At 48.0% G+C, this 25,720-nt stretch overlaps 1 protein-coding gene across 3 annotated transcripts in view; it reads left to right on the forward strand.

Annotated features, from left to right (window-relative positions):
• Positions 1–22,515, forward strand: part of PUS7 (pseudouridine synthase 7) — a 37,524-nt gene extending 15,009 nt beyond the window's left edge. For 2 of the 3 annotated variants that reach the window (XM_038740960.1, XM_038740961.1), the window contains exons 6-17: positions 1,670–1,687; positions 3,154–3,265; positions 6,014–6,091; positions 7,041–7,169; positions 8,849–8,974; positions 10,102–10,163; positions 11,727–11,887; positions 14,664–14,790; positions 15,443–15,544; positions 18,221–18,350; positions 19,760–19,851; positions 21,912–22,515. In XM_038740960.1, the coding sequence (XP_038596888.1) occupies positions 1,670–1,687; positions 3,154–3,265; positions 6,014–6,091; positions 7,041–7,169; positions 8,849–8,974; positions 10,102–10,163; positions 11,727–11,887; positions 14,664–14,790; positions 15,443–15,544; positions 18,221–18,350; positions 19,760–19,851; positions 21,912–22,048 (1,274 nt within the window). In that variant the 3' untranslated portion in view covers positions 22,049–22,515. The remainder of the gene's footprint in view (positions 1–1,669; positions 1,688–3,153; positions 3,266–6,013; positions 6,092–7,040; positions 7,170–8,848; positions 8,975–10,101; positions 10,164–11,726; positions 11,888–14,663; positions 14,791–15,442; positions 15,545–18,220; positions 18,351–19,759; positions 19,852–21,911) is intronic. The other variant, XM_038740962.1, reaches the window with a different exon arrangement.
• Positions 22,516–25,720: the final 3,205 nt, after the last annotated feature.

A 25,720-nucleotide genomic window follows, 5' to 3' on the forward strand; every position in this document is an offset into this window, starting at 1 on the left:
TTCCGAATGTCGTAAAGCGATCACCAAAATGTGCATGTCACTTAATTGTCTGCATGTTCTGTGCACGCAGTCGGTAATAGAGTCTGCATGTTTATAAGCACCAAACCTAATTTCCCATTGAGCCTTGTTTTCCACCGAGTATAACAGTTGCTTCTCTGCCCCACCCTTCCGTAGCAGCATTCGTTTCTCACCATTATTGCAACAAAGCGTGAATAGTGAATCAAAACACGTGAAAGGAACAGTGGGAACTCAAAGGTTGGTGGGTTTTTAATCAGTGAAGAGACTTTTAGGAATGGAGCTCTCTGCTGTCAGTTATCCAGGGTAAATGGAACTACTTTGGAGTAGCATTTGACTTCAGGTCCTTAAACCTTTTTCCCCAAACGAGTGTTGAGGCCCACTTGAAAAATGAGTGTAGGAGAAATGGAATTTTAAAGGTTGAGTCTATCAGACATATATTTCTGGCATAATCAATCCATCGGTGGTTTATGTGCAAAGCACTGTACTAAGTTCTTGGATGAGTACGGTACAACAGAGTTGGCGGACATTCCCTGCCCACAAGCAGCTTACAGCCTAGAGGGGGAGACATTAATAAAACTAAATTACTGTTATGTACATAAGTACTGTGGGGCTGAGAGAGGGGTGAATCTTAAGTGCTTAAAGAGGACAGATCCAAATGAATAGGCTACACAGAAGGGAGAGGGAGTAGGGGGAAGAGGGCTAAATCAGGGAAGGGCTCTTGGAGGAGATGTGATTGCGCTAAGGCTTTGAAGGTGGGGAGAGTGGTTGTCTGTCGTCCATTGAGGAGGAGAGACTTCTAGGCCAGAGGGAGGACACGGGCAAGGGGTCAGCGGCGAGATAGTTGAGATTGAAGTGTAGTTGAGTAGGTGTGGAGGAGTGAAACGTGCAGGCTGATTGTAGTAGGAAATTAGCGAGGTAAGGTAGGAGGGGGTGAGCTGATTGAGTGCTTTGAAGGAATATCCGCTTGACACGGAGTTTGGATGGCAACCTCTGGAGGCTCTGAGTGGGGAGACTGAGTGGAAAACTAAATACCTCATTTAGATAAATGATCTGGGCAGCAGAGTGAAGTAGGGACTGGAGGCCCTGGCAAGGTCCGCAAGGAGGCTGATGCAGTAGTCCAGGTGGGAGGAAAGTGATAATAACTGTATTTTTTATGTGTTTATGGACACAGTCTCTCTCCCACATGGAGCTCACAGTCTAAGGTAGGTGGGGAAAGGACAGGTAATTTAATCCCCATTTTGTGGAAGAGGAAAACAGGCGCAGGGACTTGTCCAAGGTGAAACGGTAGACAAATGGCAGACACGGAAATAATCAGTCAGTGATGCCCTGTGGAATTTTAGAATGATGATAGAAACAGGAAGGGCCGCCGACAGTCAACCCTCTGTCTCTCGTGAGGTTGGTTAGCCTTCAGATTATTTTTTTATTCCCCCCCCCCCCCCACATTCCACTGTTTGCCTCTGCACGATTCCATCGCATAATTGTCTAAATTGCTGTTAACCCGCTCCATAACTATCAGGCACCGGGGAAGCGTACAGCAGTCGAAACTTATCCTACAGTCCTAACTTCTGCATGTTCACCTCTAAAGCCCTTCAGTTTTTTCTCTAAATTAAACATTGCTCTCTTATGCTCTTTACACTATGCATTTGGACAGAGGTCAGAACTGCGACAGGTAAGAGCTGTTGACATCTCGCGTAGGTAAAAATGAAACGCCAGGGACTCAGGCACCCGAAATGCGCAAAGAGCTGAAACGCCGTGGATCGTTCAAGTAACGTAGACAATACCATGAGCAACGTTGCTTGAAAGAAAGCAACTGTAAAGAGGCTGTTTTTCATTCCCTTCTCAGTATTTACAGGTGATCCACAGGCATGAACTTGAGAGTGAATGGTGTGAAATTGAACCCCGGGAGTAGCTGAAGGGAAGGATGGGGGGAACATGTCCTAGATTATTTCCAAAAGGTTGTGGTACTAGGAAGACTTTTTGACCCAGGGTCTGTCTTTAATATGTAGGGTATTTTACCTGCCCCTCTCCTAATTCATCTATTCTTTATTCTTAAGCCGGCACCGGTAACCTGTAAAATGGCAATGTTTTTCCAGAGCCTTTTGTACTCTTTCTCTCTCTCTGAGGGTTATGACTTTAGCCTGCAGCCATTGTGTTTTACTCATGTAAGAATAAGCAAATGGCTTGTTTTTATGTACGTGTATCCTTTTAGTTGTAACGAAGTAAGAGAATTGCCGAGAATGCTCGTCCACATGGTTTCTAAAGCTCAAGGGTTTTGTCATGTGTTACAGAATAGGTGTGTGGATTTGGGAATCTTGAGGAAATTTTTGCCGGGATTATTGTTCTGTGTTGAGCTACTTGGAGTGTTCATGTATTTATACAGGAATATATATAGGAATGTTAACCTCACACAGATTTCCCAAATCCGAACTTTGCTTATCTGGAATTCCGGACATTAGGCCTCTCATCGGGCTAAATTTAGCCTTGATGATGTTGGATTAAATCAGTTACCTAGAAGTTTTTTGTATCTGGACTGACTCCAGGCTATCGCATTGGGAATAATTGAGTTTTTTCTATGTTACTAGAAAAAAGGGTACTGTTCATTCAAAGAACAAAGTCATCCAAACTTACCGTTTTGACAGATTTCATTTCCCACCTTTTTGATTTTCCTGAGATCCAAATGGTGGTCAGTTTTTTTTCCTCTGAGGCAAGGCACGTCCCAGAAATTTCCGATATTCTGGAACTTTTGGGGGTGGAAGCAGGGAGGGAGGGAGGTACTTGGAATTTCAAATCAAAGTCCCCTTTCCCTTGCAAACAGGTCACTGAAATGGCTTCGATCCCAAAGTCCTTCTTTCCTAGTTCTGCAAGGCATCTGTTGGTAGTTGTGAAAACCAACAATACAATGGGTGTGAGGATGGGGTTTTTGCCGTGGGTTTCAGGCTGTTTCCCCAGGCAGGTTCCAGAGACATCAACCGATAAAGTCCAGCATCCAATTCTGATTATGTTTTGTCAGCGGAATCCAATTTTTCACTTAGCAGTTGCAATAGCTTAAGCTGTACTTTTTCACAAAGAAAAAAATGCCAAACCATATCATTGTGAAATCCTGTATGAATCTAAATTTTGTGTTTGCCTTTCAAGATCCAAGAAAACATTCTTGGCCGAAATCTAGGGGAAGTTACTGCCATTTTGTATTGTACAAGGAAAATAAGGACACCATGGATGCTATTAATGTATTATCCAAATTTTTAAGGTCAGTATTTTTGGTATTAATTGATATTTCTGCCTTGCCAATGATAGAAGTTTAAGACTCCTTCTCCACAACCCTTTATTTGGAAGATTTTAATTGTAGAACCTGTAGGGATTTTCTTCTCTTCTGCAGATTCTTTACTCTTTTTGCATTTCATAAGAAAGAGAAATTCTAATAACAGTAATGATGGTCTTCGTGGAGCGCTTACAGTGTGCTAAGCACTGTAACGAGTGCTGGGATAAATTCAGTCCCTGTCCCACATGGGGCTCGTAGTCTAAGTAGGAGGGATAGTGGGCGAGCATCCCCATTTTGAAGATGAGGCAACCGAGGCCCAGAGAAGTGAAGTGACTTGCCCGAGATCACACATCAGACAAGCGGCAGAGCCAGGATTAGAACCCAGGCCCACGCTCTCTCCACGAGGCCACACTGCTGCTTAAGTCTGAATTCTAAGTCCAGTTTGATGAGCGGTCGTCAAAAAGGGCGTTGCTAGGGTTCCAGAGGAGAAATTTTTCCTTCTCTCTGTACTTTGGAGAATACAGAGACTCAGAACTGGAAGGGGGCCCTCAGATGAGGATTCCATCTTTCTTTAGGAGCTATCCCTGTGATCTAAGTATCTTAACTAAAATAGTACCCCTTCGCACACCTCCACTTCATGTATCTTCTTTTTTTATTCCTTTATGGTATTTGTGTGAATGTGCCCTGGAGATCAGAATCAAAGTAACTCAGTGTGAATCTATCCTCCCAAGGTTTCCAGTGGAGTTTTTCTGTTTTTTTTTTTTTTGGCAGGGGGTGTGTGTTAATGGTATTTATTAAGTGCTCACTATGTGTCAGGCACTGTACTAAGTGGCGGGGTAAATACTGGACAATCAAGTTGGACACAGTCCCAAGTCCCACGTGGGGCTCACAGTCTTAATCCCCATTCACTCCAAATCCTCTCCCTTTCCAGCCCCAAACTCATTTCTACTCCTAGTGCAGAAGTTCCAGAGCTGACCGTGACAGAGTGGAGAGCCTTAGTAGCAGCAGAGCAGATGACTATTACGCATCTTATATTTTCTGCTCCATTCACTTCTCGCAGATAACGACTTCCTCCTGGCTCTGCTCTCTCCTTCCCATAATTTGGCCTTGTTGTCTAAATGGCAATATGCCCTGCGAGGCTCTGAAGTAATAATAATAATAATAATGATATTGGTTAAGTGCTTACAATGGGCCACGCACTGTTCTAAGCGCTGGGGTAAATGCACAGTAATCAGGTTGTCCCACGTGGGGCTCACAGTCTCAATCCCCATTTTACAGATGAGGTAACTGAGGCCCAGAGAAGTTAAGTGACTCGCCCAAGGTCACACAGCAGACAAGTGGTGGAGTCGGGATTAGAACCCATGACCTCTGACTCCCAAGCCCGGGCTCTTGCCACGAGGCCGTGATTCTGTGAACCCAATCCACCTCGGTTTTAATAGCCAACTTTTGTCCTCTTGGCCAATCTTGCCATCCAGGGAAGGTGGTGGTTTATTTTTACTTTAAAATTATTTGAATTTTTAGGCCTAACGTCTTCCCAGCTGTTTTCCACAGCGTGAGGATCTTATTTGGCTGTGTTAAGTGAAAAAGCCCCCACTGACTATTTGAGAGTGACCTAAGTGTGAAATCTGTTTATTTGGGGGGCAGGAACTTTTCAGACCAACCGCAGCCGTGGTTATCAAAGCGAACCCATTTTGGATTGGCATTTTTCATTTTAGGGGGGCAGAGTGGCTTTGAAATTGGAAACTTGGATGAACTGTATGTAAAGTGCAGCAGCCTAATGAAATACGAGGTGAGACAGGACAAAACATGATAGAAACTCAGACGAAGGCCTCTGTAAACTTGCGTCCTGAGCAGAAAGTTACTTTTCTGAGTGAAGACTTGAGAGGCAAATCAATATTTGGGGGTCAAGAGGAGGTACATTTAAACTGAGGCTAATTTGAATAACCAAAGTGGGCACGACTTCCCAGACGTCCAGTGACTGTAAATTCTCCTGTCGATACATTACGCACTTAGTTTCAGGTGCAGGTTTGTTCTCGAACTTACTTTAGGATGTTCACGCTTTGCTCACAGCCATTTCTTCTGCTTTTTGCACCATGTTCTCCCCAGACAGACTTGCTTTGTCAGAAGGGCGTTCTGTAATTCCCCAACAGAGCGCTATCCAAAATGTGAAGGGAAAACCCACGCTGCAGTAGAACAGACTCGATTTAAAATTTTTGATGTGTATTTTTATCGATGAAGTCATTAAACAGTTGCAGTGGATGTTGGAGGGGACATTTACTCCGGTGGAAGGATCTAATTGTCCTGTGGAATACAGGTTTACAGTTGGAACAGCTGCCCCGGGGCTTTTGACTAATAATAATAGTCATGGTATTTAAGTGCTTACTGTGTGCCAGGCACTGTACTAATTTCTGGGATGGATACAAGCAAATGGAGGTGGACACAATCCCTGTCCTTTGTGGCGCTTACCTTCTCAACTCCCATTTTACAAATGAGATAACTGAGGCCCAGAGAAGTGAAGTGACTTGGTCAAGATCGCACAACCACCCAGTGGAGGAGCCAGAATTGGAACCCGTGACCTGATTCCCAGGCACACGCATGCTCTGTCTAGTACACCATGCTGCTCCGGTTACTTGCCCCTCAGAAAGTGCCGTTTCTTCCCCCTCCCTTGCCGGTTTGTCATTTCATTCTGGGGTCGTCATTTGATTGCCGTAATTCTTTTTTCTTGTGTCTCCTCAGAGTTACGCCCAACATATTTTCCTACATGGGGACCAAAGATAAAAGGGCTATTACCGTTCAAGAGATTGCGGTTCTCAAGTAAGTGGCACACCCCGTTGTTTTGTCAGGTTTCCTGGAAGCGGTATCCTGGAGTCGAGCTTCGGGTTTCTGGTTTGTTGTATTGGAAGTCTTCCCCATGGTGAGGCCCGAGGAGCGACAAGCCCCAGTTAGGGACCTTCTATTCCACAGTGACATGCTTAGGACTGGGGCCACCTGCTTGGATATGTAGACCTTTTCCAAATCTGGGTTTTCCGGTCTCCCCCCGACCCCTAATTCTGAAATGCCGGGCTCTTTCCTCTCTTCCCTCCCCAATGCCCCCTTGAATTCCAGTTCCACCGGAATGCCGGGCCCTTGCACCCTCGCTTCCCAGTGCCGAGATGCCCCAGGTTTCGTTCTGCATTAGCTCAGGGCTCTCTCCAGTTACCACGGGAGCTCAGATCAGGCACTTCAGCTCCTTTGCTTCCCACCTGCCGGTCGAGAATATTTATTGAGCCCTTACCACGTGCAGAGCACTGTACTAAACACTTGGGAGAGTACAATGAGAAGCAGCGTGGCTCGGTGGAAAGAGCCCGGGCTTTGGAGTCAGAGGTCGTGGGTTCAGAGCCCGGCTCCGCCAATTGTCAGCTGTGTGACTTTGGGCAAGTCACTTATCTTCTCTGGGCCTCAGTTACCTCATCTGTAAAATGGGGATTAAGACCGTGAGCCCCCCGTGGGACAACCTGATCACTCTGTAACCTCCCCAGCGCTTAGAACAGTGCTTTGCACATAGTAAGCGCTTAATAAATGCCATTATTATTATTATTACAATAAACAGACACATTACCCGCCCACAATGAGCTAACCGTCTAGAGGGGGGAGACAGCCATTAAATAAATTACCTGTGATTGATTCTACTTTTATTGGTTGCACACAGTAGGAACTCGCTAAACCCCGTTGAAGGAATGTCTGTATTTTGATAAGTCTGTTCCTTGCATCTCTGCCTTGTTAGAATAACTGCACAAAGGCTTGCCCACTTGAACAAGTGTCTGATGAACTTCAAGCTTGGAAACTTCAGCTATCAGAAGAACCCTCTGAAACTGGGCGAACTCCAGGGCAATCATTTCACCGTGGTTCTCAGGTGGGAAATGGAAATGTGCGAGGATTGGCGGGGGTGCAGCGTTTCTCGGACATGAACGGGCGGGTAGGGAGCCCAGGGGTGAGAAGAAGTTGGGGGGGAAGCAGGAGACAAGGTGAAAGGAGAGGGTGGGAAATTCTGTACTTGGTAGAGCCATTTAAGGGCCTCCCCCGGGTGTGATTGGCTTGTATACACCCCAGTGCTTAGTACAGTGCCTGGCACATAGTAAGCACTTAATTATTAGTATTGTAGCTGCACTGGCAGTCACCCAGCAGAATGGGGCTTAGTAGCAAGCGTCCACCCATCAATTTGCCAGTTCCAGTCCATTTAACGAGCCTTGAGAAGCAGCACGGCCTAGTGGATAGAGCCCAGGCCTGGGCATCAGTAGGACCTGGGTTCTAATCCTGACTATGCCACTTGTCTGCCGGGTGACCTTGGGCAAGTCACTTCACTTCTCTGGACTTCAGTTATCTCATCTGGAAGATGGGGAATAAGACTATGAGCCCCATCTGGGACAGGGGACGTTTCCAACCCAATTAGCGTGTATGTACCTCAGCGCTTAGTAGAGTGCCTGGCACATAGGAAGCGCTTAACGTTATAAAAAATGAGGTGGGGGGACAGGGATCACCATTGGGTCAGCCTAGGGTTTCTGCTCCTGAGGATGGCTCCCATCTTAGCACATGCATGGCAGTGCCTTTTGTGTGTTTGTGTGTGTAACCTCACAAAAGTCCTCACAGAGCCAACTGCACTCCTGTGCCACTCCCCTCCCTTCACCCAGCTGAATGCTGTGCTTAGGACTGCAGTCTCTCATAACAACAATAATAATATTAATAAAGTCGAATATTATTATGTATAATATAACATAGAATAATAATCGTGGTGTTTGTTAAGCACTTACTATGTGCCAGGCACTATTAAGCGCCAAGGTGGATACAAGGAAATTGGGGTGGACACAGTTCTTGTCCCTTGTGGGGCTCACAGTCTCAATCCCCGTTTTCCAGATGAGGTAACTGAGGCCCGGAGAAGTGACGTGACTTGCCCAAGGTCACCCAGCAGGCAAGGGGAAGTCAGGATTAGAATCCATGACCTTCTACCGCCCAGGCTGATGCTCTATCCACTAGGCCATGCGGCTCGCTTGTCTCTCAGGCTGGGTCCCAGGTATCTGTGGAGGAGAGGCCCATGAAGACAGATCGTGGGTGGGGCTCAACAGGTTGTCACTGGGAAACTCTTTAAAAGAAAGAACATCTTTTCCCAACTGAGGAGGCAGCGTCTTTTTGAGAACCGAGAACCGGTACTCTGAACTTCAGAGACCTCTCCCAGCACTGTTATTGACTCCCTGGACGAGATCCCTGACGACATCTAGAGGAACTCTCCGAGGGCCTCTGCTCCTCCCTGGATGGGGAATAAGTATTTATTCTTGTTGTCAAGGCCTCCGGCGGTGGCAGGTTTGACCCTTCCCTCACACCTGTTCAATTCAGTTGTATTTAGTGAGTGCTTCCTGGGTGCAGAGCACAGTACTGAGCATTTGGGAGAGGTCACTGTAACAACAAACGGACACATTCCCTGCCCACAGCGAGCTTACCATCTAGAGTGGGAGACGGACATTAATAGAAGTAAAAAAATTACAGATATGTACCTAAGTGTTGTGGTGACGGACGGTTGAAATTTCTTTCTCCGGACAGAAACATCACGGGGACAGACGGGCAAGTCCAGCAAGCGATGACCTCCCTCCGGGAAATCGGGTTCATTAACTACTTCGGGATGCAGAGATTTGGAACCACGGCCGTCCCCACGTATCAGGTTGGCAGGTCTGTGCTTCATTCCTTTGAATCTGTGGGCCTCCCCTTCCCTCTCAGAGGACCCTGTTTGGAAAATCTGGTTTGAGGGGGTGGTCTTGTGGGTGGCAGGTTGGGATACAGCGGGAGGTCCCCGGCTAAGTATTTTTCCCCGATCCATCCCTGGCCTGCTGGGTGGTCTGAAGCAAGCCCCCCACCCGTAACCCTGCTTGGCTTCCAGTCTCTCAACTGTAGAAATGGCCACAGGTCAATGCGTGGCCCAGGGATGTACTGCAAATTAGCCAATTAACCCTAGCTCGGCACTGGAAAGATAACAGTGGCTTTGGCTTTCTATTGCCCACAGCTTGCCTCTCCTGCAATGTGGTCGATGTGGGAGTCAGAGGAGCTGGGTTCGAATCCCAGATCCTCCACTTATTATAATCATGATAATGATAATAATAAAGTGGTATTTCTTAAGTGCTTACCATATGCCAGGCACTGTACTAAGCGCTGGAATAGGTACGGGCAAATCAGGTTGGACATACTTGCCTGCTGTGTTACCTTGGGCAAGTCACTTCACTTCTCCGGGTCTCAGTTCCAGAGCATGGGCCTGGGTGTCAGAAGATCATGGGTTCTAATCCTGGCTCCTCCACTTGTCCGCTGTGTGATCCCGGGCAAGTCGGCTAACTTCTCTGTGCCTCGGTGACCTCATCTGTAAAATGTGGATTGGGAGTGTGAGCCCCATGTGGTACAGGGGACTGCGTCCAACTGGATTTGCTTGTATCCACCCCAGCGCTCAGTACAGTGTATGGCGAGTAATAAGCACTTTACAAATGCCATAATCATCTTTATTATTATTATCTGCAAAATGGGGATTCAAAACCTGTCCTCCCTCCAACTTATACAGTGAGCCCCATGTGGGACCTGATTACCTTGTATATACCCCGATGCTTATAGTACGGTGCTCAGCACATAGTAAGCGCTTAACAGATTCTACAGTAATCGTAATTATTAACTTTGGGAGCATTTTCCGCATTTCAGCACAATATTAGGTGCGTAAATAAATTCAGTATTCATAAAAAGCTTTGCCTCGGAAAGAATTTGAGCAGCGTTACCCTCAGTTGTGATAGAAGACCAGTAAATGTGATGTTCCCTTTCAGAGCCATCCTTCAAAACTGCTGGACAGAAGTCATGGACTTAATATTGAAACCCCGCCCAGGAGGTAACTACTACTGCATTTTTTAAAGGCTCGCTTACATTCCTTGGGAAAATCTTTGCACTTCACAAAGCATGGGTGTTGACAAATATCGATCAGTTTGCTTTCAAGTGGGGCTGCCAAAGTTGTGTTAACTCCAACGCACGTGTCCCCCTCCTCACTTAGCTTGGTCTGTCTTCCCCCAGTTCCCAGCCGTACTTTTGAGGGTGTGAGGATCTGTGATTTCTACTTCGTGGTACCAAATTTTACAGGAAAAGCCTGCTTTCCTCATTCTGAAAATCCATTGGAAACTTTTTTCCAACGATCCCCGGAAATAGTAATAATAATATTAATGATGGTATTTAAGTGCTTACTAGGTGCCAAGCACTATTCTAAGCACTGGGGTAGATACAAGGAAATCGGTTGTCCCACGTGGGACTCACAGTCTTAATCCCCATTTTCCAGATGAGGTGACTGAGGCATAGAGAAGTTAAGTGACTTGCCCAAAGTCACACACAGCTGTTAAGTGGCAGTGCTGGGGTTAGAACCCACAACCTCCGACTCCCAAGCCCGGGCTCTCTCCACTAAGCCATGCTGCTTCCCCGAAAGCGAAGACCGATTCAATTACCGATTGTTCCTATAATTATAAGCACGTTTGTGGAATTGCTCATTTGGGGAGTCCCAGCCTCCATTTATTCATTAGAGAAAATCTATCCTGTGAATGTCTATTCACCAAAGAGCCCACTGGAGAGCTGGGAGGAGAAGGAGGAGGAGGAGGAGGAGCGGGCTTGCATGTGTAATCACTACTTAGTATTGGAACTTGGGAGAAGTTGGTTTGGCAATTCAGGAGAATCCCCGTGTTTAGGAGATGATCCCAGTCTTCACCTTTCTCATTCGACCACCCCTCTGACAGTAGAACAACAGACAGACACACTCCCTGCCCAAAGCGAGCTCACAGTCTAGAGGGGAAAAAATTGTGGTATTTGTTAAGCGCCTACTATGTGCAAAGCACTGTACTAAGGGCTTGGGAGAGTACAGTAGAACAACAGACAGACACATTCCCTGCCTACAGCGAGCTCATAGTATAGAGGGAGATTACTGTGGTATTTAAGTGCTTAATATGTGCTAGGCACTATACTGAGTTCTGATGTGTATACAAGGAAATCGGGTTGGACATAGCCCCAGGCCCACATGGGGCTCAGAGTCCCCATTTTACAGATGAGGTAACTGAGGCACAAAGAAGTGAAGTGATTTGCCCAAGGTCCCGCAGCAGACCGGTGGCGGAGGTGGGATTAGAACCTGTGACCTTCTGGCGCCCAGGCCCATATTCTGTCCATTACGCCGTGCTGCTTCTCTAATTCTGGCAGGTTCCTTCAGGTTCCCCACCCTTAGGAAGCCCAGCATGAAGGAGTGGGGCATGGGGGATTGGGAGGGGATTCTGCACACAGTTGGGTGCTTGCCGACTGATTGAGGGGAAGAGGGGCCTGGCAGGGGCGGGGGGATCCCTCTCATCGCTATCCTGAGGTGCCTGAAACGGTGACAAACTTCCTGCTGTGACGTTCGCTTCGGTTCTCACCCTTCTCGTTGCAGCTGAGAAAGGGTACTTGGTAAAATGCAGGGAAGAGTGGGCGAAGACGAAAGATCCCGCCGCCGCCCTCAAGAAGCTGCCCGTCAAAAGGTGTGTGGAAGGGCAGCTGCTGCGTGGACTTTCCAAATATGGACTGAAGAATGTAGTCTCTGCGTTTGGCATCGTGAGTGTGACGGGGCTAAAACGGGCCTGCCGCGATCGCCGGGGGCTCCCTCTAGCTCCCGGGAATACCGCCCCGGGATCTGGGGAAGTTCTGGCCGGGACACCCTCCAGACGGGAGGAGGCGGTTCCTCACTGATCGTCTTCACGAGGCGATCCTTTATCCTGAATGTCTGGAGGGGAGGTTAAATGCGGGCAGTGAGCGGGAGAGTATTAACCTTTCTCCGTCGGGCCCTGACGGCAACGTGAGGCTAATGCTGCCTTGTTACCTCAGCTCAAATCGACCCTAAGTTCAACTCCATTGTCTCAACTGCTCTCTGTGACTATTAACAAAATTCAGGTCTACAAAGGGCAGGGGTGAGTTTTGACCTCTGGAGTCACCTGAACAGAAGAAACAGTGCCCAGGTCATTGTGGGCAGGGAATGTGACCGTAAATTCTGTTATATCATACTCTGTCCAGTGCTTGGTACGGTGCTCTGCTCACAGTAAGCGCTCATTAAATACCAGTGATTGATCGGGGACAAGTTGGCCCCGGGAGTCTCTGCTCCCTCTGAGAGTGGCCACCAACGAGGCTGCCTCCTACATCTATAATGAGTGCCCTTCTCAAGGAGAAACCACCTCTGCCCGATGAGGTCACAGGCACGGGCTGCCAAGCCTCCTTCATCAACAATAGTAATCCTTTTGGTACTTGTTAAGCGCTTACAATGCGTCAGGCACTAAGCGTCGGGATAGGTACACGATAAATCAGGTTGGGCACAGCCCCTCTCCCACAGAGCTTCTTAATAGTTTTAATCGCCGTTTTCCTAATGAGGTAACCGAGGCCCAGAGAAGTGAAGTTGCTTGCCCACGGTCACATGGCAGACAAGAGGCAGAGCTAGGTTGCGAATTCAGGCCCTTTCTGACTCCCAGGGCCGTGACCCAGCCACCTTCACCACCCTGCTTCTTTAATTTCATCAGGGTTGAAATTAGAAACCTAGTGTGGAGATACCGCCACTTTTTCCAACCAGGCACCGGTTTTTCCTTTCTCCGAGCGGGCCGTTGTCGTGAAATGGTTAGCCTACCAGAGTTGGCTTGAATGAGCACAGGCTAGCCCTCACCTCGCTCCCCCTCAACTGCGATAGAAGAGCTGAAGCTCCTGGAAAGCTCCTCTAGACATCGTCGAGGAGGATCTGAACCAGTGAGTCAGTAGCAGTGCTGGGAAAGGTCTTTGAAGTTCAGAGTACCGGTTCAGTGAAGGTTCTTAGTCTCACTGGAGATTTTGCTGTGGAGGTTCTTAGTCTGATGGAGGGAAGATCAGTAATAATAATAATAATAATGTATTTGCTAAGTGCTTACTATGTGCAAGCACTGTTCTAAAAGCTGGGGTGGGTATAAGGTAATGAGGTTGTCCCACGTGGGGCTCACAGTCTTCATCCCCATTTTACAGATGAGGAAACTTAGGCACAAGAAGGGAAGTGACTTGCCCATAAGTCACACAGCCGACAAGTGGCAGAGCTGGGATTAGAACCCACGACCCCTTACTCCCAAACCCGGGCTCTCTCCCCTAAACCACGCTGCTTCTCAATCCATCAGTGGTATTGCCTAAAACACAATATGTATATAAAAATACCAAAGGTAGTTATACAAGTGCTAAGCAGGCTACTTCTAAGCGCTTAGTACCGTGCTTGGCACACAGCAATGAATGAATGAATGAATGTGACCAAAGCAGGAGAAGCGTTAATCATAGGAATGAAATTGAGCCTCCATTTTAGCCTAATAATAATAATGACGATGATAAAGATGGTATTCAGTAAGCATTTACTTTGTGTTAGGCCCTTTACTAAGCGTTGTGGTGGCTACAAGTAATCAGGTTGACACAGCCCCTGTCCAAATGGGGCTCACAGTCTTAATCTCCATTTTACGGATGAGGTAACCGAGGCCCAGAGAAGCGAAGTGACTCGCCTGAGGTCGCACAAACAAACGCTGGAACCGGAATTAGATCCCAGGTTCTTCTGATTCCCAGGCCCGTGTTCTCTCCACTGGTTCAGGCTACTTCCCTAATAACAGCATATAGGTAAAAAGACTTTAATGTTCCCATTTAATGGTCCAAGCCACTGGAGTGGTCTCTTTTAAACATCGCTCTCGGATATCTGTCTGTGGACGGTGTCAAAATTCACCTGTTCCTTGGCAGAGATGCCTAAGAAATCAGGCTGCGGCTTTTTGGATCCTGAAATTTGAGACTGAATTGTACTTTCCAAGCACTCAGTACAGCTCTGCACACAGTAAGCTCTCAGTAAATACAATTGAAAGAATGAATGAGTCATGTGGGGTTGGTGTGCTCGTTCGGAAACATTTTCCTGAGACGGAAGATTGCCGAAAGCGCTAGGCGGATGAGAAGCATTTTTCGGTTCTGAAATTGATTGCCCTTTGCTCGAAGACAGGACGAAAAGGTTCCTGGCGGAGTTTCCTCTAAACTTGTAAAAATCCCCCCTAACAACGTATCCTAGCAGCCGCGGATTTGTGATGGAAACTTACTGCCTCCATTTCTTCGTCTCTAAAAACCAGGCTGTTATTCTCTGTCTGCCTGCTCCACGCAGGGTTACGAGGATTGGCAATAAAAGTTTTTTAAGCAAAGCACCTGGAGAGCGCGTCTGGAAGGGGAGCGTCTTGGGCTCTGGAGATGGAGCGAAATGTTAGCGAGTGAAGGCTGTCATAGATGGAGTGAAAGGATTTTTCCATCTGTGGTTTCTGTGCTTCAGCCCTGATTTTCCACGCCCGCCTCCGCTTCATTCTCTTTCCAGATCCCGAGGAACAACCGACTTATGTACATCCACAGCTACCAGAGCTACGTCTGGAATAACATGGTGAGCCAGAGAATCGAGGAGTATGGCCTGCAACCCGTCCCCGGCGATCTCGTTCTTAAAGGAGGTAAAGAGCCAGTCTCAGCTTGTTGGGAGGATGTGACGGAGGGCCTTGTGGGGTAGGGGCCCCGAGCTGAGGTGGGCACCGCCAAGCACCCCGCAGGGTGGTCCCCGACTGTATGAGCTACCGCACTGACCTCCCCTAGCCAAAAATCATCCACAGTACTGCCGGTGGTCTACGTTGAAGCAGTGTGGCATAGTGGATAACGGTCCTGGGAGTTGGCAGGCCATGGGTTCTAATCCTGGCCCCATGGCTTGCCTGCTGGGTGACCTTGGGTGGGTCACTTCACTTCCTTGGGCCTCAGGCCCGGACTCTATCCACTAGGCCATGCTGCTTCCCTACTGTACTGCACAAAGTCTGTAGTGAACAGACTTTCTCAGACATTGCCCGCAGCACAGAAAATGATGCTTCATTTGGCAGCAAACACAAACCTGGAGGGGTGCAGAGCAGAGCTGGCTGGGGTTCGTAGTTTTTACTAATTCTTACTTGCCCACAACGGATAGGATATTTTGGGTTGGGTTTTTAAGGTCAGCCCAATTGCTTTCAAGCCCTAGGCTTTGGGGCCGCTGGTTTCCGAGGTCAGGGATGAAAATGCTGCAGGAGGGCGGGTGGTGTTCGTTAAAGCCCTTAGCCTGTGTCACGTATTTTGACTTTGTAGCCACAGCCACTCATATTGAAGAAGGTGATGTCAACTCGTACTCCATCCATGATGTGGTGATGCCGCTGCCTGGGTTTGATGTCATCTACCCCAAGCATAAAAGTAAGTGTTTCTTCTCTCCGAGTAGATTTTCAAAATCTGAAGCCATGAAGTAAGCTCCTTTTGGGCAGGGAATGCGTCCGTTGTTATAGCGTACTTTCCCAAGCGCTTAGTACAGTGCGCTGCACACAGTAAGGGCTCAGTCAATCTGAATGAATGAGGTGGGCCGGACTTGGCCATTGCTGGAAAGCTTGAAAAGCCGAGGTGCGAGGCAGTGTGGCCTAGTGGAAAGGGCCTGTGCCGAAGAGTCAGAGGATTTGGGTTTTACTCCCAGCCCCACCACTTGTCTGCTGTGTGACCTTGGGCAAGTCACCTAATTACTTTTTGCCTCAACTACCTCATCGGTAAAACTCTGAAATGGGAAGTAAGGCTGTAAGCTCCTTGTGGGTCAAGAACTGTTCAACCTGTTAATAATGATAATAATAATAATAATAATGGCATTTATTAAGCGCTTACTATGTGCAAAGCACTGTTCTAAGCACTGGGGAGGTTACAGGGTGATCAGGTTGTTCCACGGGGGCTCACAGTCTTAATCCCCATTTTACAGGTGAGGTAACTGAGGCGCAGAGAAGTGAAGTTACTTACCCAAAATCACCCAGCTGACAATTGGCGGAGCCGGGATTTGCCCATGCTCTTTCCACTGATCCACGTTGTCAGAGGACATGTGACGGAGCTGAGATTAGAACCCATGTCCTCTGAGATTAGCTTGTATCTACCCCAGCATCTAGTAGAGTGCCTGGCACATGTAAGTGCTTTTTTTCTTTTTACGGTATTCATTAAGTGCTTACTCTGTGTCAAACACCGTTTTAGGGGCTGGGGTAGATACACATTAATTAGGTTGAACACAGTCCCCATCCCACATGGGATTCACAGTCTAAGTAGGAAGAAGAAGGGTAGACTGAGGCACCAGTTCAAGCAACAGTGTGAGATTCTTATCCCAGCTTCACCATTCCACTTGTCTGCTGTGACACCTCGGGCAAATCACTTCACCTTTCTGTGCCTCAGTTCCCTCACCTGGAAAATGGGGATTAAGACCGTGAGCCCCATGTGGGACATGGACTGTGTCAAACCCGATTGGCTTGCATCTGCCCCAGTGCTTAGTACAGTGTCTGGCACATAGTAAGCACTTTATAAATACTTTAAAAAAGAAAAAAGCAGCAATGGGTGCCACCCATCCCAAAGTGAAATTGGGTGAGAAATCATTTTATCTGCCCTGTTCACACCCTTCAAGAAAAGTAAACTATTTTTTTCTGATTCTTCATTGGAAACACTTTGCCAGACCTACTGGCCAAAGCCCTCTGCAGCCGTGCCCTCCTCTAATAATAATAATGGTACTTGTTAAGCACTTACTATATGCCAAGCACTGGTCTAAGCGATGGGATCGATACAAGTTAATCAGGTTGGATACAGTCCCTGTCCCACACAGGGTTCACACTCCTAATCTCCATTTTCCAGAAGAGGGAACTGAGGCCCAGAGAAGTGAAGTGACTTGCCCACAGTCATACAGCAGTCAAGTGGCAGAGCCAGGATTAGAACCCAGGTCTTTCTGACTCCCGGGCCTGTGCAACTGCTTCTCGAGCCTGCCTTTGGCCAGATCCTGGGATGGGCACAGCCCTTTGGGCTCTTTCCCAGCCCCTCGGGCGAGGCAGGGAAGAGGAGCAGGGAGGGAAGCAGAGAGTCCGGGGTAGCAGAGGTGAATGATGTAGAAGCAGCATGGCATAGTGGATCGAGCATGGGACTGGGAATCAGAAGGTCGAGGGTTCTCATCCCAGATCTGCCACTCGTTTGCTCTGTGACCTTGGGCAAGACGCTCGACATCTCTGTGCCACAGTTACCTCGTCTGTAAAATGGGATTGAAACTGTGACCCCCATGTAGGACAGGGACTGTGTCCAACCTGAGTGTCTTACAGCTGCCCCAGCGCTTAGTACAGTGCCTGGCACACAATAAGCGCTTAACAAATACCACAGTTCTGTCTATGCCAGCTCAATCTGAGTCAGAGCCCAGCAGACAGTGAAGTTATTGTCCCTGACTGAGCCTTCTTTTCATTTTCTTCAACTCCTTTCTGCGTCGCCCCGATTTGCTCACTTTATTCACCGACCCCGTCCCAGCCCCACGGTACTTACGTACGGGTCTGAAATTCATTTATTTCTATTAACATCTGTCTCCCCCTCTAGACTGTAAGCTCCTTGTGGGCAGGGAATGTATCTGTTCTGTTGTCATAATGTACTCTCCCTAGCGCTTAGTACAGTGCTCTCCACACAGCGAATGCTCGATAAATGCTACAGATTGAAGTTACCGACTTCCGTGGATTAACTTGACAATGGGGGCAGTTGTCATTTGCGCTGTTAGAAAGCATGTCACCTCTGTTCAAATGTTTATTTTTCCAACCTGCTGGACTCCAGGCCCCAAAGCGTGAGGAGGAGTCGTCTCTAAAACCTCTGGGTTGGCTTCGGAGCAGGGGACCCATTTCCACTTCAGAGGCCTGACTGACTCCACCCTTCACTTTCTTTGCTTTCCCATAGCCTGTAAACTCCTTGCGGACGGGGATCTTGCCTGTCGGCTCTATTGTACCATACTCTCCTGAGCGCTTAGTACAGTGCTCTGAATGCAGGAAGTGCTCAGTAAATACCATGGATGGATTAAGCGTGCTTACAGCCCTGGTTCTGTTTCTGTTTCAGTCAGCGAGGCCTACAAGGAAATGCTAGCTGCCGACAGTCTTGATATTGACAACATGAGGCACAAAATCCGAGATTATTCCTTGTCAGGGGCCTATAGGAAGATCATTATTCGTCCTCAGAACGTCAGCTGGTGAGTAAGCATCCAGCGCTTAGAACAGTGCTTTGCACATAGTAAGCACGTAATAAATGCCATCGTTATTATTATTATTAAGGGGTCCGGGTTGGATTGGCGCCTCAGACCTGCAGGTTTCAGCCAAGCATCTCTTTCGGCTTTTGCCAATTTCTTTGCGTGGAAGCTTTGGACGTCAGGACTTCTGGCTCCGCCACACGCCTGCTGCGTGACCTGGGGCAAGTCATTTCACTTCTCTGGGCCTCGGTCACCTCATCCGTAAAATGGGGATTAAGAGTGGGAGCCCCATATGGGACAGGGACTGTGTCCAACTTGGTTGATTTGTATCTACCCCAGGACTTAGAACTGTGCCTGGCATGTAATGAGCGCTTAACCAGTACCATAAGTATCATTATTATGCGCAATGGATGGGAAAGTCAGTTAACGGAAACAGATGCTAGCATTTTTGAGTCCCATTGCAGGCAAGCGAGGAGGCGGACCATCTCTTCCCTGGAAAGGAATCGTGGGATTGACTTCAGTGGAGGGAAAAGTCCATTGTTTTCCACTTAAGCTGACACTCCTCTTCAGGGGCCAATCTGGGCAAAAGAACAGCCAAAAAAAATCCACTTTTTAAAATTGCATCACCATATTCACACCCAGCAGTGTGGAAATCTGCTCTTTTAATTTACACCCTAACTCTCAGTCAGTCAATCGAATAGATTGAGCGCTTACTGTGTACAGAGTACTGGACTAAGCGCTTGGGAGAGTCCAATATAACGGTAGCGGGCAGTCACAACTTGGGGACTAGCTCTTGGGAGCGAATAGATGCTGCCTTTCTGCCCTCATCTTCTCGTCAGTAGGCGTACGCTCCTTGTGGGCGGGGAACGAATCTCCCACCTCTGTCGTATTGGACTCTCTGAAGCGCTTAGTACAGTGCCCTGCAAACAGTAAGCACTCAATACAGACTGCTGGTTGTTTGTCGGGTGGCCCTGATACCTGTTTCCGTAGGTTTTTATTCCAAACCGTGGTGTGGTGGAAGTGGAGGACTTCCCCAACTGGTCCCCGGGGCAACAGTCCTGAGTTCTGGTGGCTGGTGGGATGGCCAGCAAGTAGAACCCTCGGACCATTGAGTCTCTGGGATGTCAGGAGCTCCAAGGTCAGCTGACTTGTCCTTTAGAAGGTGGCCTCCCGTCCCCTCCATAAAAACAGTTATTTCAATTTTTATTCTTTTTCTAATTTGACTCTCCCCTGGATGGGCCGCAGGCCGTAGTGGGATGAATTGTGGCATTTCTGGGCACTCGTTCTCTGAATTCACCTTACCCAGTTCTACCTCGGCTGTGTTGGGCCGTTCCAGAAGGTTCCCACATTTTTACAGTGGCGCGGGAAGAGGCGCTCCATCCAAACTGACATTTCCGTGTGTGCTTTCAAAGGGAGGTGATTGCGTACGATGATCCAAGAATTCCGCTTTTCAACACCGACGTAGACAATCTAGAGGGAAAACCCCCTCCTGTTTTTGCAACTGGTAAGAGTCTTCCCCTGAATCGGCCAAAAAAGGCCCTCAGGTTTTTGGGTTCTGACGGTTAGGGACCGATGGAAACACTACCGGCTCGGACCGGCCTGTCCAGGGTCCGAAGAGTGGGCACGTGGCTTGCTCCCGTTGAGTTTTCCCTCCACCCCTCCCTCTCCATCCTTCTTCCCCTGCCCCTCACGGGGAGACTCGATGGGAGCCCCCCACTCTAATAATGATGATGGTGTTTGTTCAGGACTTTCTGTGTGCCAAGTACTAAGCCCTGGGGTTAATAGAAGATAATATTAATAATATTAATAGCATTATTAATCAATAATATAATAATTATTATTTCATATTATGTTATATATTATACATTATTTATTGTATTGCATATCATGATATATTGTATATTATATATTATTAATAATAATAATATTAAGATAAATAATAATAACACATGCCAACACTATTATTATTACTACTACTGATAATAATGATAGGATCTGGTAAGCGCTTACTATGTGCCAAGCACTGTTCAAAGCTCTGGGATAGATTGAAAGTAATCAGGTAGTCCCACGTGGGGCTCACAGTCTTAATCCCCATTTTACAGAAAAGGTAACTGAGGCACAGAGAAGTTAAGCAGCTTGCCCAAGGTCACACAGCAGACAAGTGGTGAAGCCAGGATTAGAACCCACGCCCTCTGACTCCCAAGCCCTTGCTCTTTCCTCTAAGCCACGCTGCTTCTCAGCAGGTAAGACAGAGTCCCTGTCTTCCATTGGGATCTCAGTCCAACGGGGAGGGAGAGCAGGTATTTAGCACGGCATAGGAGTCAGAAGGTCATGGGTTTTCATCTTGACTGCTTGGTGACCTTGGTCAAGTCACTTCACTTGTCTGGGCCTCAGTTACCTCACCTGGAAAATGGGGTTGAGACGGTGAGCCCCATACGGGACAGGGTCTGTGCCCGACTCGATTTGCTTGGATTCACCCCAGCGCTTAGTACAGTGCCCTGCATAGTAAGCCCTTAACAAATACCATCATTTATTTTATTTTTTTATTTTTAATGCTCATTATACAGATGAGCTAAGTGCCTTGCCCGAGGCAAGCTAGCAGGCAGGTGACAATTCCATGGCTTAGGCTCTGGAAGTCTGGGGTTGGAGTGGGAGTTTTCCCTATCACCCTGGTGCTCCAGGATTCCTGCCTGACTCCTCAGGATGGCTCCTTTTGACTTAACCTTTAGTATCGGTCCGGCCAGAGAGACTAAATCCTGCGGCTTCGCTGAGGGAGGGAGGGAAAAACAGCATGGTGTAGTGGCTGTAGCACGGGCCTAGGTGTCAGAAGGTCATGGGTTCTAATCTCGGCCCTGCCACTTGTCTGCTGAGTGACTTGGGGCAAGTCACTTCACTCCTTCGGGCCTCAGTGACATCTGGAGAAAATGGGGATTAAGAGTGGACCGAATGTGGGACAGGGACTGTGCCCAACCTGATGAACTCGCACCTTCCCCCGTGCTTAGAACAGTGCTTGGCACATTGTAAGTGCTTAAGTACCATAAAAGGGAGGAAACTCTGCTCTGTGCAGCGGGTAAAGAGGGGCTTTTCCCTCTCTCCTACCCCCTCACTCTTTTCCCCTCCTTCAGCTCCTTGAGGAGCAGAGCGCACTGAAAGGCAGAAAGGCTGAGAAGGAAGACTGTGAGCTCATCGTGAGCAGAGAATGTCACTGTTTATTGTTGTATTGTACTCTTCCAAGCGCTTAATACAGTGTTCTGCACACAGTAAGCGCCCAATAAATACCAATGAATGAATGACAGGCAGCATGGAAGCGGAAAGGCAAGTGTCTCTCAGATCCCGGGTGCGGAGGAGAGGAATTCTGCCTGTTTATCCTGCAACCCGACCCCTGGACAGGTTTCTCTGGGATGGTAGCCCGCTTCATTCAGTCATTCAGTCGTATTTATTGAGCGCTTACCGTGTGCAGAGCAGTGTACTAAGCTCTAGGGAGAGTCCAGTAGAATAAGCAGACACATTCCCTGCCCACAACGAGAAATCGTGTCCTCATCCTCTGACCTTTGTTGTTCGCAGAAGGCAAATACAGGGCCCTGAAGATGGAGTTCTCCCTCCCGCCCTCCACTTACGCCACAATGGCCATCCGAGAAGTGCTCAAAATGGATACCAGCATCAAGAACCAGACCCAGCTGAATACCGTCTGGCTGCACTGATCCCCGTTCCCTTGGCTGGGTGCAACTCCCGGGGGACCGGCGATATTCGGAGGAAAAGAGGATTTGTAATTTTTTTTCTTAAGTTTCGATGCACCCGAGCCCTCAATCTGCGGCCGATATTTGTAAAAATGAACGTGTAGGTCCCTGCTCCTGTGTAAAGGTAAGGACAGAGGGCTGGGACGAATCGGGCCCTTGAGTCATAGCAGAACGACCTCTCTGTCGGCCATCGGTGGTGTCCACGGACGGGCAACTGTGAGCCTTAGTAGCCAGCGGATTCCAGTCCAGCAAGGCGGACGGTAGTAACGGGACTGGGACCAGCGATGTGCATTTGTTCGGTGAGCCGCAGACAGCTTGGAGTGGTTAATGGCCTTTTGCTTTGGTGGGCGAAGGGGGTTGCCACTGTGCTTTTAACCTGATGTGAACATGTACAGCTGTTTTAATTAGTTTAGCCCCGATTTTTACTCCGATGCCTCTTGTGTTGCTTTCTCTCCACGTCGTTTACTCCTACAAAGCGAGCGGAAGGCCCGTCCCCGAACCCCCTTCAACAGGCCACACTGGGGCTTCCCTTGGCTGGCAGCGGGAAGTCGGAGGGGATTTAAAAAGCGTTGCCTCGTTCTCACGTCTCGATCCTCTGTAATCGCTAAAAAGCAAGCGACTGAGGAAAACGTGTCAATAAAGCGGACGCTAGGAGAGAGTTCCTCCCACCGTAACGAACCGCGTTCGGGCTTTGAGCGAGCCAGGAGGGTCCCGTCTGACGGAGAGCGGGCCACGGCCCTGAGACGGCGTCCCCTCAGCCCCCTAGGCCTGCCTCTGTTACAGGTGAGCCCCACATAGGGAAAAAACTGTGCATCATCAGTTGTGAGAAGCAGTGTGGCTTAGTGGAAAGAGCACGTGCCTAGGCATCAGAGATTATTTTGTAATAATATTAATAATGCGCTTACTATGTGCCACATACTGGTCTAAGCCCTGGGATAGATAATCGGGTTGGAAACAGTCCCTGTCCCACATAGGGCTCGCAGTCTTAATCCCCATTTTACAGGTGAGGGAACTGAGGCACAGAGAAGGGAAGTGACGTGTCCACGGTCACGCAGAAGACAAGCAGTGGGGCTGGGATTAGAACCCTTGACCTTCTGACCGCCGAGCCCGTGGTCTATCCACTAGGCCGTGCTTCTTCTCAATTCGCTTCTCAATTTGTAGATTTTTGTATCTACCCCGGCGCTTAGTACAGGACTTGGCACTTAGGAAGCACTTAAAAAATACCACAGTTCTTCTTCTTTCTTTTTATTATTATTACTACTCAGGTCACAACCCAAACCGGAATCTTCTACAGGGAGGGTGTCTTCAAACACCGTGCTGAGCCTATACAACACGGCCACTGCCTAGAATAAGTGGCAAGTGCTGCTAGCCCCTTACCTCAATCATCACCTCAAAACCAAAGGGCTTGTCTGATCTCCCCGAAGCCACCTCAGTCTTCTGCAGGCAGCGTTCAAACAAGTTAATCTCGGGTGTCACATGGAAATCACTCTGCCCCGTTGCACACTACTTAAAAGATCTCTCTTCTATGAGAACAGACAGATTATTTTTGCTTCTCAATATACAGAGATGCCATGAGCCCAAGCCTTTGAAATACCATATATAGTTACGCCTTCAGTGTCCCCCGCACAATTTTTTTTTCTTTCTGCTGAGGCTCCAGGCTTCGGACGGGCTTCTGTCAGAAGTCGATAGGGATTCAAGCCCTCTCCCCTGTTTCTACACCTCACCCTGGGGGGAGATGTGCATAAGAGCAAGCCCAGAGAACTGTTGGCTTCTTGGAGTTTAAGAATAGCTAATGTCAAGTAAAATCCTTGTTAAGTAAGAGTTTGTAATGTGTCCAGTGCCCATCACAGGGCTTGGTATATAGTGAGCACTAAGTAATAATAATACTAATAACAAAAACTATGGTATTTATTAACTACTTACTATGTGTCAAGCACTGCAGTAAGCGCTGGGGCGCATACAAGCAGATTGGATTGGACACGGTCCCTGTCCCATATGGGGCTTGGGGCTTACAATCTCAACCCCCATTTTACAGCTGAGGTAACTGAGGCACATAGCAGTCCCCGAACGTTGGGTTTTTTCGTTTGTTTCTCATTGGGTTTTTTTTAGTGTTATTCATCAAGTGCTTACTCTGTGAAGGGTGGGGGGAGATACAAGGTAATCAGGTTGGCTACAGTACGGGTCCCACATGGGGCTCACAGTCTTAATCCCCATTTTACAGATGAGGGAACCGAGGCCCAGATAAGTGAAGCCACTTGGCCAAGGTCATAGACTTCCTTTGAAACAATGGCCTAATGACTCAGATTAGGCATTGCAGCACCACATAATGTAACCAATTTGTCAGTCGGTATTTATTGAGTGTTTGCTATCTGCAGAGCAGTGCGCTAAGCACTTGGGAGCATACCATGCAATAGATGAATCAATCAGTCGCATTTATTGAGCGCTTATGGTGTGTAGAGCACTGTCCTAAGCACTCGGGAGAGTACAGTACAGAAATATAACAGACTCACTCCCTGCCCATAATGAGCCTGCGGTCCGTTGGTAAATGGGTTGGTATATCTCCAAATGAGGGCCCTCCTTCTTAAACCAAAGATATCAAAGATAGAATTCAAAGATATTTGTTAGATGCTTACTCTGTGCCAGGCATTGAACTAAGCACTGAGATAAAAGCTAATCAGGTTGGACACAGTCCATGCCCCAAGTAGGGCTCACAATCTTAATCCCCGTTTTACAGATGAGGGGATTGAGGCCCAGAGAAGTGAAGTGACTTGCCCAAGGTCATAACTGCAGCTAAGTGGTGGAGCCGGCCCTCAGGCCTGTTACTATTGCTTAGGCTGGGTTACTATTAGGCTGCAAAATTTGAAAATCTTAAACTGCAATTTATCCAGTTTGTCTTAGAGAGATCCATACGCCGTCAGGCTTGGGGGAATCAATGGCAACACTATTGAAGGAGTTGCATTCAGGGACCCGAAATGGTTTGTTTCTGGAAAGTGCAGAGTAATCCCTGTTCTCCTCCAGCATACGTGGCTCTCTGAATGTCCATAATTTCATTTTCTCCGCTTTGAAGAGAAGAAAGAATTTGGACATAAACAAGAGAATCCAGAATCTCTCCTCTGGGTTGAGATTACCTATCAGGCAAGCACTTAGTACAGGGCTCTGGGCACAGTAAGCGCTCAACAAATACTATTTACTGATAAAACCACAAGCCCTAAAAGATCAGTTTCTCGATACAGACGTCCTCAAAGGAATCCTCAGCATCACTGTTTCTGTTTCAAGCACTCAGTGAGACTTATTGAGAGCCCAGTGAGTTCTAGGTCTGTGTCCGACCTGATTATCTTGTATCTTCACAGCGCTTAGGACAGGGATTGCCACATAGTAAGCGCTTAAATACCATTGTCACCATTATCCCAGAACACAGGCCTGGGATTCAGAGGACCTGGGTTCTAATCCTGGCTCCACTTCTTGTCTGCTGCGTGACCTGGGACAAGTCACTTCTATGGGCCTCAGTTCCCTCATTTATAAAATGAGGATTAAGACGGTGAGCCCTATGCAAGGCGGGGACTGTGTCCAACTTGATTAGCTCGTATTTATCCCAGTGCTTAGTACAGTGCGTGGCACACAGTAAGTGCTTAACAA

This window comes from Tachyglossus aculeatus (assembly GCF_015852505.1).
Source record: "Tachyglossus aculeatus isolate mTacAcu1 chromosome 12 unlocalized genomic scaffold, mTacAcu1.pri SUPER_6_unloc_1, whole genome shotgun sequence".
Taxonomy (NCBI): domain Eukaryota; kingdom Metazoa; phylum Chordata; class Mammalia; order Monotremata; family Tachyglossidae; genus Tachyglossus; species Tachyglossus aculeatus.